This window comes from Penicillium crustosum (assembly GCF_028827405.1).
Source record: "Penicillium crustosum strain IBT 35664 chromosome Unknown utg000004l_segment0_segment0, whole genome shotgun sequence".
Lineage (NCBI taxonomy): Eukaryota > Fungi > Ascomycota > Eurotiomycetes > Eurotiales > Aspergillaceae > Penicillium > Penicillium crustosum.
Genome location: NW_026623125.1, coordinates 4,128,460 through 4,141,711, shown reverse-complemented (window position 1 = coordinate 4,141,711; position 13,252 = coordinate 4,128,460). Strand labels below are relative to the sequence as shown.

General features: G+C 48.4%; 5 protein-coding genes across 5 annotated transcripts; 2 read left to right on the top strand and 3 right to left on the bottom strand.

Annotated features, from left to right (window-relative positions):
* Positions 1-210: 210 nt before the first annotated feature.
* Positions 211-2,753, bottom strand: N7487_010618 (ankyrin repeat domain-containing protein; the record flags this gene model as incomplete). The annotated part of the gene is made up of 2 exons (XM_056878348.1): positions 211-1,888; positions 1,951-2,753. The coding sequence occupies 2 exons, from the start codon at positions 2,751-2,753 to the stop codon at positions 211-213; spliced, it is 2,481 nt and encodes an 826-aa protein (XP_056726928.1).
* A 1,433-nt stretch (positions 2,754-4,186) lies between these two features.
* Positions 4,187-7,915, top strand: N7487_010617 (putative C6 transcription factor; the record flags this gene model as incomplete). The annotated part of the gene is made up of 8 exons (XM_056878347.1): positions 4,187-4,348; positions 4,417-4,958; positions 5,010-5,049; positions 5,107-6,124; positions 6,172-6,491; positions 6,543-6,613; positions 6,661-6,750; positions 6,895-7,915. 8 exons carry the CDS (start codon positions 4,187-4,189, stop codon positions 7,913-7,915), a joined length of 3,264 nt encoding a protein of 1,087 aa, XP_056726927.1.
* A 218-nt stretch (positions 7,916-8,133) lies between these two features.
* On the bottom strand, positions 8,134-9,195 carry N7487_010616 (translationally-controlled tumor protein). The gene is made up of 4 exons (XM_056878346.1): positions 9,096-9,195; positions 8,738-9,020; positions 8,495-8,666; positions 8,134-8,443 (listed from the first exon to the last, which is right to left on the bottom strand). Exons 1-4 carry the CDS (start codon positions 9,108-9,110, stop codon positions 8,359-8,361), a joined length of 555 nt encoding a protein of 184 aa, XP_056726926.1. The 5' UTR covers positions 9,111-9,195; the 3' UTR covers positions 8,134-8,358.
* Positions 9,196-9,951: 756 nt separating this feature from the next.
* Positions 9,952-11,572, top strand: sur2 (sphingosine hydroxylase). Its single transcript, XM_056878345.1, has 2 exons — positions 9,952-10,703; positions 10,757-11,572. The coding sequence occupies exons 1-2, from the start codon at positions 10,013-10,015 to the stop codon at positions 11,332-11,334; spliced, it is 1,269 nt and encodes a 422-aa protein (XP_056726925.1). The 5' UTR covers positions 9,952-10,012; the 3' UTR covers positions 11,335-11,572.
* Positions 11,573-11,779: 207 nt separating this feature from the next.
* On the bottom strand, positions 11,780-13,215 carry N7487_010614 (uncharacterized protein; the record flags this gene model as incomplete). Its single annotated transcript, XM_056878344.1, has 3 exons — positions 11,780-12,254; positions 12,315-13,080; positions 13,140-13,215. The coding sequence occupies 3 exons, from the start codon at positions 13,213-13,215 to the stop codon at positions 11,780-11,782; spliced, it is 1,317 nt and encodes a 438-aa protein (XP_056726924.1).
* Positions 13,216-13,252: the final 37 nt, after the last annotated feature.

Genomic DNA, 13,252 nt, shown 5'->3' with positions numbered 1-13,252 from the left:
GATAAGTAGGAGGTAGGGATACTGGGGGTATCCATGGATTGGTATAGAGTATAATAGTCGGTTAGTGTCGCCTCTACTCGCTTTGGATTGCACATTTTCTTTGCTATTAATTCAGAAGGAAATAAAAGCAACATTAAATATCACCAAACATCAAAGTACCATCATTCTGCTCTATCTTCAAACGAGCTGTTATTCAACACAAGAAAGGTTTTAGACCTTGATGTTCTGCCCTTGGCTTCTGAGGAGCGAGGCAATATCCTGATGACCTCGCGCAATAGCTGCCCGAAGGGGTGTTTTGTAGGCACCAGCACGAATACTGCTGTCGGCGCCTCTATCAAGAAGCATTTGCACCATTTGACTATTTCCGAACGAGGCAGCTGTATGTAAGGCAGTACCATGTAGCCTTCCCCGCCCGTGAATGTCAGCGCCATTGTCGAGTAACATCTTTGCTATTTGAAATTGCCCATTTGCAACAGCACCAATCAGGGCTGTGCCGACCTCATGCTCCGCGTTTATGTTGGCACCGCTGTCGAGAAGCATTTTCACTATTTTCTGATTCCCGTTCATTGAAGCCGCTATCAGTGCGTTTCCGTGACGCCCTGCCCGTCGATTCACATCCGCATGATGGTTGAGCAAGATTCGTACGATGTCTTCCTGGCCTTGGAAGGCCGCGGATTGCAACGCGGTATCAACCTCATCCCCTTGAGAATTAGGCTCAGCGCCTTTCTCAAGCAAGAAGGTTACTAGTTCCCAGTGGCCTGCATTAGCGGCAGCTTCCAAGGGAGTACCACAGAGCTCGCTCTCGATATTGATTTTTGCTTTGCTATTGAGGAGAATCTCCGAAATTTTCAGCTGGCCCTCGTCACACGCTGCGACCAGGGCGCTTCCATGCCATCCACACGGGGCGTCAACATCGGCACCCCATTCAAGAAGAAGTCTGGTAATGGCCTCTCGGCCATACTGGGCAGCAGATGAAAGCGGGGTGTAGGCGTCCTGACTTGTTCCATTTGGATCAGCCCCATAAGAAAGAAGCAACTTGGTGATATTCAAATGACCCCCTGAGATGGCATGTCTCAATGCGGTCCAGCCACCATTATGGCAAATGTCGACGGGGTATCCCTGTTGAAGAAAGTAAGACACTGCTTCTTCAATTCCACGGTATGCAGCGAGATGCAGCCCGGCTCTTTGCCTCGGAAAATTCTGGCTCCAATCTTTTGGGGTTGAGTACCTCCTAACATGGATTACTTGTTCTGAAGCATCAACTTTTGGCTCATTTTTCAAAAAGTCAATCACACCAGGTTGTAAAGTTCCGGTCAGCTTTACATGGTGGCCCCAATTCCATACCGCATAAGGGTAGAATGGGTAGGATTGTAAACGCTCCTCGAACGCTTCATCGCTTTCACAGATCCCAGATCCAAATGTGTCAAATGAAATGTAAGTGACACATAACCTACTGATATCATTTTCGGCGCTGGGAAAGAGTAAATCTTTCTTCCGCTCGAGGTATTCTTGCGTCGTATAATGAACGAGTCGAATTATTCCACTTTCATTTTCAATGGTAACGAGCCCAGAGCACACAGCAAGGATATCTTCAACTTCTGGCATGTTCTCTTCATCAATGGTGGGTTCTCCTTCCTCTATTGCCAGAGCATGCTGGAGCTCCAATGAAGTGAGTGGCCTTCTTGCGCATGTGAGCCATGACAGAGTTTGCATCGCCAAGTCAGTCTGTTCTCCTATCTGCCCTTGAATACGTCTCATTGCGTTGTCATAGGCCCTGTCGTATGGATAGTCATCAAACCCCTTCGAGAGCTCTTTAAGAGCGATTCGAGTAGATTTGGCTGATCTTCTCCCAATCAATGAATCGAAATAAAGCTGTGCAAGAAGGAACCTGGGTGTAAATAAGCAATCTAGTTCTTAAGCCAAAGAATAAATTCCATCAAGTAGGCTCACATTCCCTGGACATGGTGGGAGATTACAGTCATAATCTCCTCTTGCAATGCAGTATTTCGACTCACAAATCCCGGGAGTCGGAACATATTACCATCAAGATATCGTCGAACGTCATCCTCATGAGCCCGTATCTCTAAAAAGTCGCCTGATTTAAACAAAGCATTTACCTCCATTGGCCTTGATGTGGCGAGGACATTTACGCCAGCACTAGCATGAATTTTCATGATCTCACTCAAAACCCTAACACGGCAAGTATGCTCACACTCATCGAGGGCATCGATGACAATGAACACACGGGAATACGAGGAGATAACGGTGTGAAGAGCTTTCGATATTTCATCGAATCGCGGACGCTTCGATGTAGTTTTGTAGCGCTTGTAGAGGTCTTTCACGGCGTCTGGGGTAGATTTCCTCTTCTGGCTCAATTGCTTCAACAGACTTAAAAGCAGGTCTTGGGCCTTCTGTTCATCTTGACGATTAAAGTTGCAATAAATGTAAGCTATGCCGACGTCTGGCTTATCCTCGAATCGCATAGTCAAATCATCGACAAGGATCGCAGAACATATGGTCTTCCCCGCACCCGGCATTCCTGGGCAAAGCAAGGTGGCTCGGGGTGTGCGAAGCCAATGCGTATACTGTCCCGAAGCGAGAAGCCATTGTCCAGTTCCTTCTTGCCGTCGAGCGAGGAGATCGCTCTGCTGTAATGTGTAATCAACGGCAGATAGCCAGTTGAGAATACAGGATTGTTCACTGCTTTCTTGTCGCTGATTGAGGTGTTCCAGTGTTTGTTTTGTCGCAGACATCGTTTGACTATAGGTGTTAGATCTTGGTCATACTCAGTAGCCAGGTGTACCCACGTCCCAAGCGGGGTAGAAGGGGGAGATATATGATACCTTGATATAGCACTCAAGAATGACTGGAGGAGTGTCACATTAGATAATAACCGATCTCGAAGCTCGCCTATGTCTTTTGGCTCCCAGGCGATCCTCTTCCAAACACTTCTAGCTTTCTTATGAATCGATGTACCGCTATATTCAACAACTTTATATTTCCCGATAGCATTTTGAAGCTCGTTCAACAGGGTCCCGCAGCTGTGACTGATTTCTTCTAGTTTTTTGCGTTGGCGATCATCAATATCGTAACCCGGTAGTTGAACATCGACGTCTTGAAGGATAATTGTCAGTCCTCTAACTCTATATGAATGAAAAGGATCAGTTCCTGGCCAATGACCTATGTAAAACATGCGCGCACTCTCTAGAAATACTGTTGAACTGGCTTGGAGCACCAACAAAGTCTCGTCGGAGCTTATTAGCCAAAGTAATAACAGAAACGAAGTCCCCGAGACTAAATCCGAAACTCATCGTGGATATTATTCGACTTCCGATGCAATATTTCCTGGAGGAATTATGTGAGAAGAGTTGGATTTCAAACATGTCAGACTTGCGATCGTTTTACAGCCCCAATTTCTGGACTACTTAGTTAGCGCCTTCTGGGTATGTACAAAGTACAGCTGTCTTGCGTTCAGTTGTTAGGATTGGTTGGTTATTAGATATCCGCTTCAAGATGATTCTTGCATTAGCGCGTGAGTTGTCTATGTACTTTCATTTATGTGGCGGATAGGTCTGTCTAGTGTGGAAGAGGTCGTCTAACAGAGAGTCCAATAGCAGCGAGTTGGTGCTCCATAGCGGGTGGCTGGTTGCGATGATACAGCAGCGCACAATTCTTGTTTTGACTATTTTTAGTTCCCCGCCGAAATGTTTTCAAATTTCTTTTTTTTTTTTCCTGAAGGAAAAGGGGACATGTGATAGCCGTAGTGATCGGTCGAATGCTTGCTTCTTGATCTGATGGAGGTTTTTTTGACTTGTGTAATTAAAATCGAGCAATATTGAAAATATCCTATACCGGGTCCATGTAATAGTAGCTGGAAACCTTATAGACGCAACAATATGCAGTGAAGACTGGGCAAATGTGCTGATATAGTATTGGAACATGTCCTGGTGATAGCAAGAAGAAAGTGAACGAGACCAAATCAGATTCATGCCCGCAAATTAAGGCAGAAATAAGGCATAATTCAGGCATTAATGATGACCTCGCGATGGAGTGATATCATTGGCCGTCCCCTTAGATCTCCGATAACGTCAGAGAACCCCCGCAGTCGCTGAGGCGCCTTTTTTTTTGCGCATGTTGTTTCCATGTTGACAGCAATTTGATCTATTTTCATGTCTCGCCAGGGACTATGAACCAGAGCTCGCCCAATGCTCAGCCCGTACCGGGTCCTTCTATCCCTGGCAACTCGTTTGCTCCGAGGGGACCTTTAGCTGGAGGTCGCCAGATCACCCGAAACCGCGCAAGCTACAGCTGTCACACGTGTCGGCGTCGGAAGGTCAAATGCGACAAGGTAGATTGATCTGATCGCCACCAACATCGAAGTTCCTGTTCCAAGCTAACACGTATATTTCCTTCTAGATACATCCGATATGTGGAAACTGCGTGAAAAACAACACCGAGTGTATATATGATGTGTCATCCCAAAAAGATGACGGTGGGCGCGATGGGTCTTCCCAAAATGCGCATGGCATCAAACGAAGGAGAGAGATGCCCCGGACATTAGAGCAGGATGTCGACGAGCTCCAGTCACTTTACGGGCAGTTGAGGCGGGCAGAGTCGACAGGCGAAAAGCCCGACCCAAGCGCCATTGAATCGCGACTCGACAAGCTTATGTCAATGATTGAGCGCCTGGGGGAGAGCGGTCAAACACTTGAGGACGTGGGAATGCAGGTAACGGCCTTAGATGCGAAAGTGGAACCCACACAGTTGGATGACCCACGAGAGAGCAAGGACCCGAACGGAAATAAACCACCGTCAAGACCTACCAGCCCACATCGCAATCCTGCAGAGTCAAGCAGTGATGAATTTCCGATTCCATCCGGTCAGGCCACCGATCTAGTAGACCCGGTTGGCAGTCTGAACTTGGGCCATCTGAGCCTGGAGGACGGTGGAAGGTCAAGGTTGGTCAGAATTGCTTCGTTCAAAATGGAAAAGGCTCTAACTATAACTAGATATGTTGGCACCACGTATTGGGCTTATATCTCGGGCGAAGTATGCTGTACACTGGACTTTTCTACTGGTAGATCATTTTGACTAACTCGCATCTAGATCAATGAGCTCAATCAATTGTTGAGAGACCAAAATAGCTCACATGATCAGTCTACTTCTGACAAGAATAATGAACACCCAACAGATTCGCATGCCGATGGCCGACAGTCCTGGAGAGAATCAATAGGTAGCTCGACACCTTCAACCGCACCCAGGTCTCGTTCCTTCCAGCAATCTGTAATCTTCCCTTCGGGTGACTCTCCCTCGATCAATGAAAAAATGGTGGAGCCAGAAATGCTCGATCATATTCCAACGAGACGGCAAAGCCATATTCTTTACAAAGGGTTCATTTCCGGTATACACGCCATCAGTCCTATCATTCACCCTCCAACTATCCTCAAGCTCTACAATTCCTTCTGGGATTGGTATGACTACAGCAGCTATTCAGGAGAGCCATGCCCCAGTCCGTCATTTATTCCATTGTTGTACGCGATATGGTATGGCGGCTCAGTGACGATTTCGATCCGAGCAATCAAGGCGGAATTCAATGTGTCCTCGCGGTCGGCCCTTTCAACAATTTATACCGAGGAAGTGACCAGATGGCTTACGAAGATCAAATTCCCACGCAGCCCTTCACTTCAAGGCCTCGCTGCTTATCTTCTCGTGCAGACAATTGTCACGAAAGAGGAAGAGCCTTTGACCACTAGTCTCTTTGTTAGCCTCGCTATGAGGGTTGCGCAAACCATGGGATTGCATCGCGATCCAGCTAAGTTTGGAATAGAGCCATGTGAAGCTGAGTATCGGCGCCGTTTATGGTGGCACATTATGCACATGGATGGTGTCGTTGCGATGTCGAGCGGTCTGCCTCCACTTGTCAACGATGAAAATTATTGGGATGTGTGCGAGACGAATGAAATAAAAGATACGATGCTAGGTACACCTGCTGCAGAGTCCTACATGAAACAGGTTGCTTCACGGGAGCGGCTGCCTGATAATCCAGATGATCCGACTGTTTGCGGCGGACCATCGATGGTCAACGTCTACTACCTGACCGCAAGAGGGAAATATACCATGGCTCGTGGGTACCCCTTTTCGTTTCAAAAGTCACCCACTAATTATTGCCAGGCGCTATCCGCCGAATATTGAAAATCCAGCTTGGAATAAAGCCTCTCACCAGGCAGGACATGGAGGAGCTCCGGTCCATACTTCTTGACTTGCAGCTAAAACTAAATTCCATCATCAACAGGATTCCAGAAGGCAAAGATGTTGATAACCTATCAACGCCAGGCCGAGCTTTTTCTATGTCCAAATCTCCCGATGGCCGCTCTTCGGACACAGAGCTTCCAGGCGAAGGTCCCACCGGATGCCCAGAACAGTATCACTCGCCGGTTCTGGTTTGCTTCCATAAGTGGGCGAGGATCATTCTTTCTTTGTATATTGACAAGGTATGCTTTTTCAACGTTTGCTGGTTCCATACCCAACTAACCTTCCTATAGGCCTTCTGTGTGGCCTACCAGCCTTTTCTAAAGAACGCTCGCAGCCGGATTTGGCCAGCGGCACGCCAGAGGTTAGCACACACCATCTGGAAATGAGTCTATATGCTAATATTGATAGCGCACTTCGTCATTGCCATGGTTTCATGGAAAAATTCATCCAACTCGCAACGGATTCTGATTTCCAGCCTTTTCATTGGAGCTGGCCTGGGTAAGCTTTCCCGCTAGGTAGTATGTTGACCAAGAATCGTAGGCAACTAATGTTTCTTTTTTTTTTATAGCAATCATCAACCAATGCATGCTACTATGTATGACTCCATCATCAGGCGTTAGTAACCATGCTAATGAGATACAGGATCATGCTTATTGACCTATATGAGCGACCTTACAGCCCTGAAGCATCCAGGTCCCGCGCGTTCATCGACAGCATACTCGCACTTTCTGGCCCGGATGGAGGTGTCGTCGGTGGTGAAGACGGTGTCTCAACCCAACGGCCATTAAAGGACGGTGGCCGTGAAGCCTGGGATATGATCCGCCGCCTTCGCCAGAAGGCCTGGCAAAAAGCTGGCCTCAATCCGCGAATGCTCTGGACCGAACAAGACCAGATCCAGGCTGGGGTCGCTTCGTCAGTTGACACTCCCGGTGATTCTGACTCTCCTTGCTCAGATCCCTCTCAGACCGGATCGCAAGTTTCAGCATCGCCAGACCACCCCTCAACACACAACCCCCAACCCAACGATTTCGTCAAAACATTTTACCACCTCACCCGCTCCCACACGTTCTCGAATCCTACCACCCCGGATACTACTAAAAGTCCCCGACAAGACCGATACCAATACCAACCACAGGATAAACCCTTTCCCCCAGTTTCACATTCCCAATTCCATCCTGCCCCCGCCGATAACTCCATACCTCCCCGCATTGGCGCCTCCTCGCCCAATACGGACTCCTTATTTGGTGAACCTCCACCGACACAACCTTCTACATCCACTCCCGCCCCACATGCTCAGCATTCAGATCCTGATATTACTGCTGCCGGTGGCATTTCCTTCGTGGACTCTACGTCTCCTAATGTTTTACCCTTGGGAATTCCTACACCCCCGTCAATGGTTGACCCCAACCTCAACTTCGACTGGGACCAGTGGGATGCTGTGTTCGGACAACATCTTCCTGTCGCAGATGATCTGATGGAATTGGACCCCGTTTCGGGTCTTGATTTTACCCATGCTGGAACCGCCTCAACGTTTAATGGCATTAGCCCTATCGACATGTCTACTTCATATGCCAATGGTCTTCCACCTCCACCCGCCTCCCCGGAAGGGAATTTCCCGTCATGGAATGGGAACAGTGGACCTGATTGGCCGGGATATTCTTAATACATTCACCTGGGCAGTGTATATGCAGTCATATGATTATGAGCGATATATCCGTCAAATCCGCAAATATATACATGAGCATAATGATTGGTGGCGCTTTGGTCATTTTAGGGGGTTGACATGGGGGCGAGAAGTGTCGTAATACCACCCCAACATGTCGAGACTTTTACTGGATCAATAAAACTGAAGACAGACTACATAGCAGGAACCAAAAAAAATATAACATGACAGATGATTTCATGAAGCGTAACTCTTGATGATCCAATGGATCACTAACTCGGGATACGAAAAATGCGAGAGGGTTATTAGAACAGACAGGCCCGGGAAAGGGGAATAAGTAGCCGCTGCGTCTGAGCTGTAACTCGCAATTCTTCCAAGACGTATTTGTTCGTATAGGGTGCGTGTATTTTTACTATCGCCTGATCTGGGATGACAAGAGTTGCTTAGACCTTGATCTCCTTGAGACCGTCAGCCCAGACGGTAGCGTAGGGGGTAACACCATCCTCGCGGAAGTCAATCAGGACGTGCCTAGAAACAGTCAGTTTGAGAATTCAGGGGTCAAGTCATGTGGGGACATACATGGCATCACCGTCCATGGACTGGCCCATGAGGACATCGTAGTTGTCCCAGTTGGCAAGGATCTTCTTCATAGCACCAGCGGCCTTGGTCTTCCACTCCTTCTCAGCCTCTGCGGGATCCGCGGCCTGAGCGAACTTGGTGGCGGCGTTCTTGTGGAGCTTCTTGAGGTAAGCTGTATTAAAAAAAAAAAAAGCAAGTCAGTGATACTGCGCAAACCAAGCAGAGATCAAAGGGCAAGCATACACTTGATGTGGGTCTTGTAGCTCTCCTTGGAGGGCTTGGCACCATCCTCAACCTTGAGCCAGACCAGACGGAACTGGTCCTCGATATCGTGGACCATGGTGGCCTCACCCTCGCCACCCTCCTCCTCGGCGTCCTCAGCGGAGGGGTTGGCACCCTCGAGCTGGAAGTCCTCGTTGGCACGCTTCAGGTACTTGCGGCAGTCACACTCCCAAAGGATATCGAAATCCTTGTTGGGGACAAGGTTGAAGGTATCGGCGACGATCTCGTCACCGGAAACGATGTCCTAGTGGGTTTTGTCAGTTGAGATTCTGCAAAACGAAGAGGGGTAAACCCAAGGATCTGATATTGACAAACATACAGTGTAGATAATCATTTTGGCGGAATTATGTGTGAAGAAGACGAAGGGTGTAAGAAAGTAAGGTGGCACGGGAAGGGAAGAAAAACACTTTGAAGGTGGGGGGACGAGGTTTTTCTTAAAAAAAAAAAAAAAATAGAGCGGGGGACTTGTGTTTGTTCAGTTTGTACCCGACGGGTATCGGGGAGTCTGGGCTACCGCCACTGGCTCTGTGTTAGCGCAGTATTTGGTACTTCAAGGTACTTCCTAGGTAAAATGTCAATTTTGAGGGGTGAAAATGGCATATATAAAGACCAACTGAAGTGGAATATGTTCAATTATGTCAATAGAAGCAGATTAAAATAATCGATTAAGATCAATTGATGTTTGCTTTCCCTGCTGCAACCAATTCACATCCTTTCAGGGCTATCCAGGTCGAAGTATATACCTTAGTCAGCATCAATATATGACATACCGTACCATACCGTATCTCTCAGTATCATCACCCATCACATCCAAATATACCGTTATTACATGTATTATCATGCTTTCGTCTTGGCTTCGGGCTCGCGCCACCCGAATCCGGGCGTCTCCTGATCTGAACGTTTATCTTTTATCTTCGAGCATTCCTACGTTCCTATTCTTTCCTTCATCATTATCGGATTCTCTTTTCTTTTTTTCTTCTTTACATACTTCCTTTTGTATGTACCGGCCTGCGCCGAGAGGTCTCTGACTGATCGGAATCATTCTGCGTCGCGCCTACCCGTCATCATCCGGACTTAGGCGTGGTGGGCAGTAGCGAACATCCACTCTCTTTTCTTTACCTGATTTTTCTCACCTTGGGGCCATTTCAATATCCAAGATATTGATTCTAAGATCCCTTCGATCGACGTTCCTGGATCCTTTGTGCTACTAACTCAACACATCGCCATTCTTCCGTCATGGCTCTGAACGCATCCGTCGCGTTCGACCTTCCTCCCCTACCAACCTACACCTTGACTGCGCGAGAGCATTTACTTGCTCCTCTTCCTGATAATATCCTTTCGCTCATATTGCCCGTCGTCGCTTATTGGGGCCTGTCCATGATCTATCATTTCCTCGATGTCAATGATTACTTCGTCGAATACCGGCTCCACACCCCCGCAGAAGTCCTAAAAAGAAACAAAGTGACCCGCTGGGAAGTGGTACGGGATGTTGTCTTACAACAAGTGATTCAAACCGTGGCCGGTTTTGCGTTCGTATACTTTGATGCCGAGGAAACTGTTGGAAGAGAGGAATATGATGTGGCCGTGTGGGCGCAGCGATTGCGAATCGCCCAAAAGGCCGTTCCATCATTATTAGCTCTTGTTGGAGTCGACGCTATCAGTCTTGGAAAGTCCGTATCCCAAAACGGTTATACCATGTTGGCCGGAGCTCTAGCTGGTGGATCATACCCCGGTGTGACCCAGTCCATAATCCTCGACAACGGAGCCAAGGCCGTAGCGCCCGCGTTCGCGAGCTGGGAACTTGCAGTTGCCGGTTTCATATATTGGTACTTTGTACCGACCCTCCAGTTCATCCTGGCGATTTCCATTGTGGATACTTGGCAGTACTTCCTCCACCGCGCTATGCATCTGAACCGGTGGCTCTATGGTATGTCTGACGTTTCGAAGTTGATTGATGGTTCCATGCTTACCAACTATTAGTGACTTTCCACTCCCGCCACCACCGTCTTTACGTTCCATATGCTTTCGGTGCCCTCTACAACCACCCAGTCGAGGGATTCCTCCTGGATACGGCTGGCACTGGTGTTGGATTCTTGGTCTCCGGCATGAGCACCCGCCAGGCCATGTGGTTCTTTACAATGTCGACTATTAAAACTGTCGACGATCACTGTGGCTATGCCTTCCCCTGGGACCCACTCCAGCATTTTACATCCAACAACGCCGCCTACCACGACATTCATCACCAAAGCTGGGGTATCAAGACCAACTTCTCCCAACCTTTCTTTATCTTCTGGGACCGCCTTCTTGGCACTCAGTGGACTGGTGAGGTCAAGCTGCGCTACGAGCGAGCCCGCGAGAATGCCCAGAAGCAGGTGGATCTGGATGCTGCCCAGGCGCCTAGCACAATTCCGGCTGTGACTGTGACCGAGGAACGCGAACATGAGCGGGTAGTGGTCTCACCCGAGGGACCTGCAACCCGCACTCGGCTGCGCCGAAAGACTGTTGATAGTCTCAAGGGCCCGAGTCATGGGGTTCCCGGAAGTGTTCTCCACAACTAAAGCCGTGATGAAATGAAGTCCGAGCATGTGTTGATTTTTTTATGCATCCCCCAACCCCGTCCCTGGAGCTGCTGGCCGTCTCCGCCAGACCGTGGGGCTCTCCGTCATTTCTTGTATATGGGATCAATGGCCCAATGTATTAATACTTCAGAACGCGCCAGTCAATACTTTGTACATGGTTCGCTCTATGACCTACTGTTAATAATGTCTATTATTTGCCATTTACATTCACTTCTGGGTATTCGGTACTCGATACATTTGCAAATATCATGAACTATTCTCAAAAACCTTGGGCGTACAACAAAAAAAAGAGACAAAAACAAAATGACCTTCAAAAAGCGCCAATTCCAAAGGACATGTCAAGGAAATGACAATCAAAGTACACAAGAACCAAAGCGCCCAGACGAGATGCAAAGAAAAAACAAATGACAGTGACTAGGAGAGATCAAATCATATTCGACTGTTCACACACCAGGTTCCAAGTAGTCATCGCTGCTGCGCTATTTTCCGGCTTTCCCCGGTCTTCATCTTCATAACTCCACTCACCGTCAGTGGAACAGATCGACGGGGAGCGACAGCGTAATGGGGCGCTGCTACTCCCTTGCATTGGGCAGTAATCCGTGCTTCTCGAGTCAGGATCTATTCCCGTCCCCTTGTACATCTCCAGCAATTCGTCGATTTCCTCCATAGTTCCAGCGAAAGTGCTTGCAGCGCCAGGTGACGAGGGGTTCTTTGCGGGTCCATAGGCGGTGCTTGCACTCCGCATTTCCATGCTTATTCCTAAGCCTTGATAGTTGTCATCGGCGAAATCCATGAATCTAGTGGTGCGATCCGAGTTCGGGTCTGAGCGTCGGTCTCGCTTTACGTGGGACGATGATCTCGAAGCCTTCTGGGAGGGGCTCGATGTCGGATGATACATTCTGTGCCCTTTAGTGTCAGTGTCAGTACATTGGGATAACGAGGAGGATTTGGAGACATACCTTTCTGCGGAGTGGGATAATGTGATTGGAGGTGGCTGCTGGGGATACTTCTTCCTTGGGTTATACTCACTAGCCGGTTCTTGGCTACGTGCACTCTTGCCACTCTTTTCGTTTTTGTCACCCTTATCCGTCTTTCCAATCTTGTTATGATCGGTGTGCCTTCGTTGTGGGGGTCTTAGATCCGCATGTGCTGGGTCTTTAAACCAAGCCTTGCTACAGGCTTTGCGGGTATCCTTCAGGATGAATGCAAACTGGCTAGATGTGCCATACAACTCATCCACGTCATTAGGGAACAGGTCAATACAAGTGTCGACGAACTTCATAAGTCTTCGTGGGGCATGGTTCAAACGAGTCTGCGTGCGAGAGAGCAGGGCGATTCGAAGATTGCGCAATGCATGCTTGTCACTCGCAACCCGAGCAACCATACATCCCTGACAGCCGCTGGTCTCATAGTGCCAAGCTTCTGAGATAGTCTGGTCTTTCAGGTCAGGTTTCTCCCACATGCCCTGGATAGCCTGTAGCTTCTGCAGGATCAATATATCGAGAGGCTTGAGCAAGTCCGGGTAGGCGTCGAACTTGCGAAGGTGGTGACCGACCTCTCTATGGATAAGAGTGAACACATCGTCCATGAGATATGCGTCCAAACCCTGATGGGCATCACATAAATCCTTGTTGGTCCTTGACCAGCGATCACGGCGCATATTCTTTGGCAACTCGTGAATCATACGCTTGACGACCTCATCAGTGTGTTTCGCCTTTGTGATATCTATGTGCAGGATCTCTGTTAGCTTTTTCAGTTCATCCCTTCTCAGGTCCGTGACAAACCGGGTGTCTCTTTGTCCTGAGAAAAGGGATCTATGTCTACCGACTGCGTCTCGTCTATTTTCGAACCACCCTCCATCTTTTCCCATTGCTTTCGGTTATCGTGGATTTAGCGG

What these genes read in the sequence shown, in the direction of transcription:
- N7487_010616 (XM_056878346.1), bottom strand. An exon ending in CTACAAGACCCACATCAAGT is followed by an intron (nt 8,667 to 8,737) that starts GTATGCTTGCCC and finishes TTTTTAATACAG; the next exon opens with CTTACCTCAAGAAGCTCCAC. An exon ending in TCCATGGACGGTGATGCCAT is followed by an intron (nt 8,444 to 8,494) that starts GTATGTCCCCAC and finishes GACTGTTTCTAG; the next exon opens with GCACGTCCTGATTGACTTCC.
- sur2 (XM_056878345.1), top strand. Translation starts at nt 10,013, where the DNA reads ATGGCTCTGAACGCATCCGTCGCGTTCGACCTTCCTCCCCTACCAACC. An exon ending in TCTGAACCGGTGGCTCTATG is followed by an intron (nt 10,704 to 10,756) that starts GTATGTCTGACG and finishes ACCAACTATTAG; the next exon opens with TGACTTTCCACTCCCGCCAC.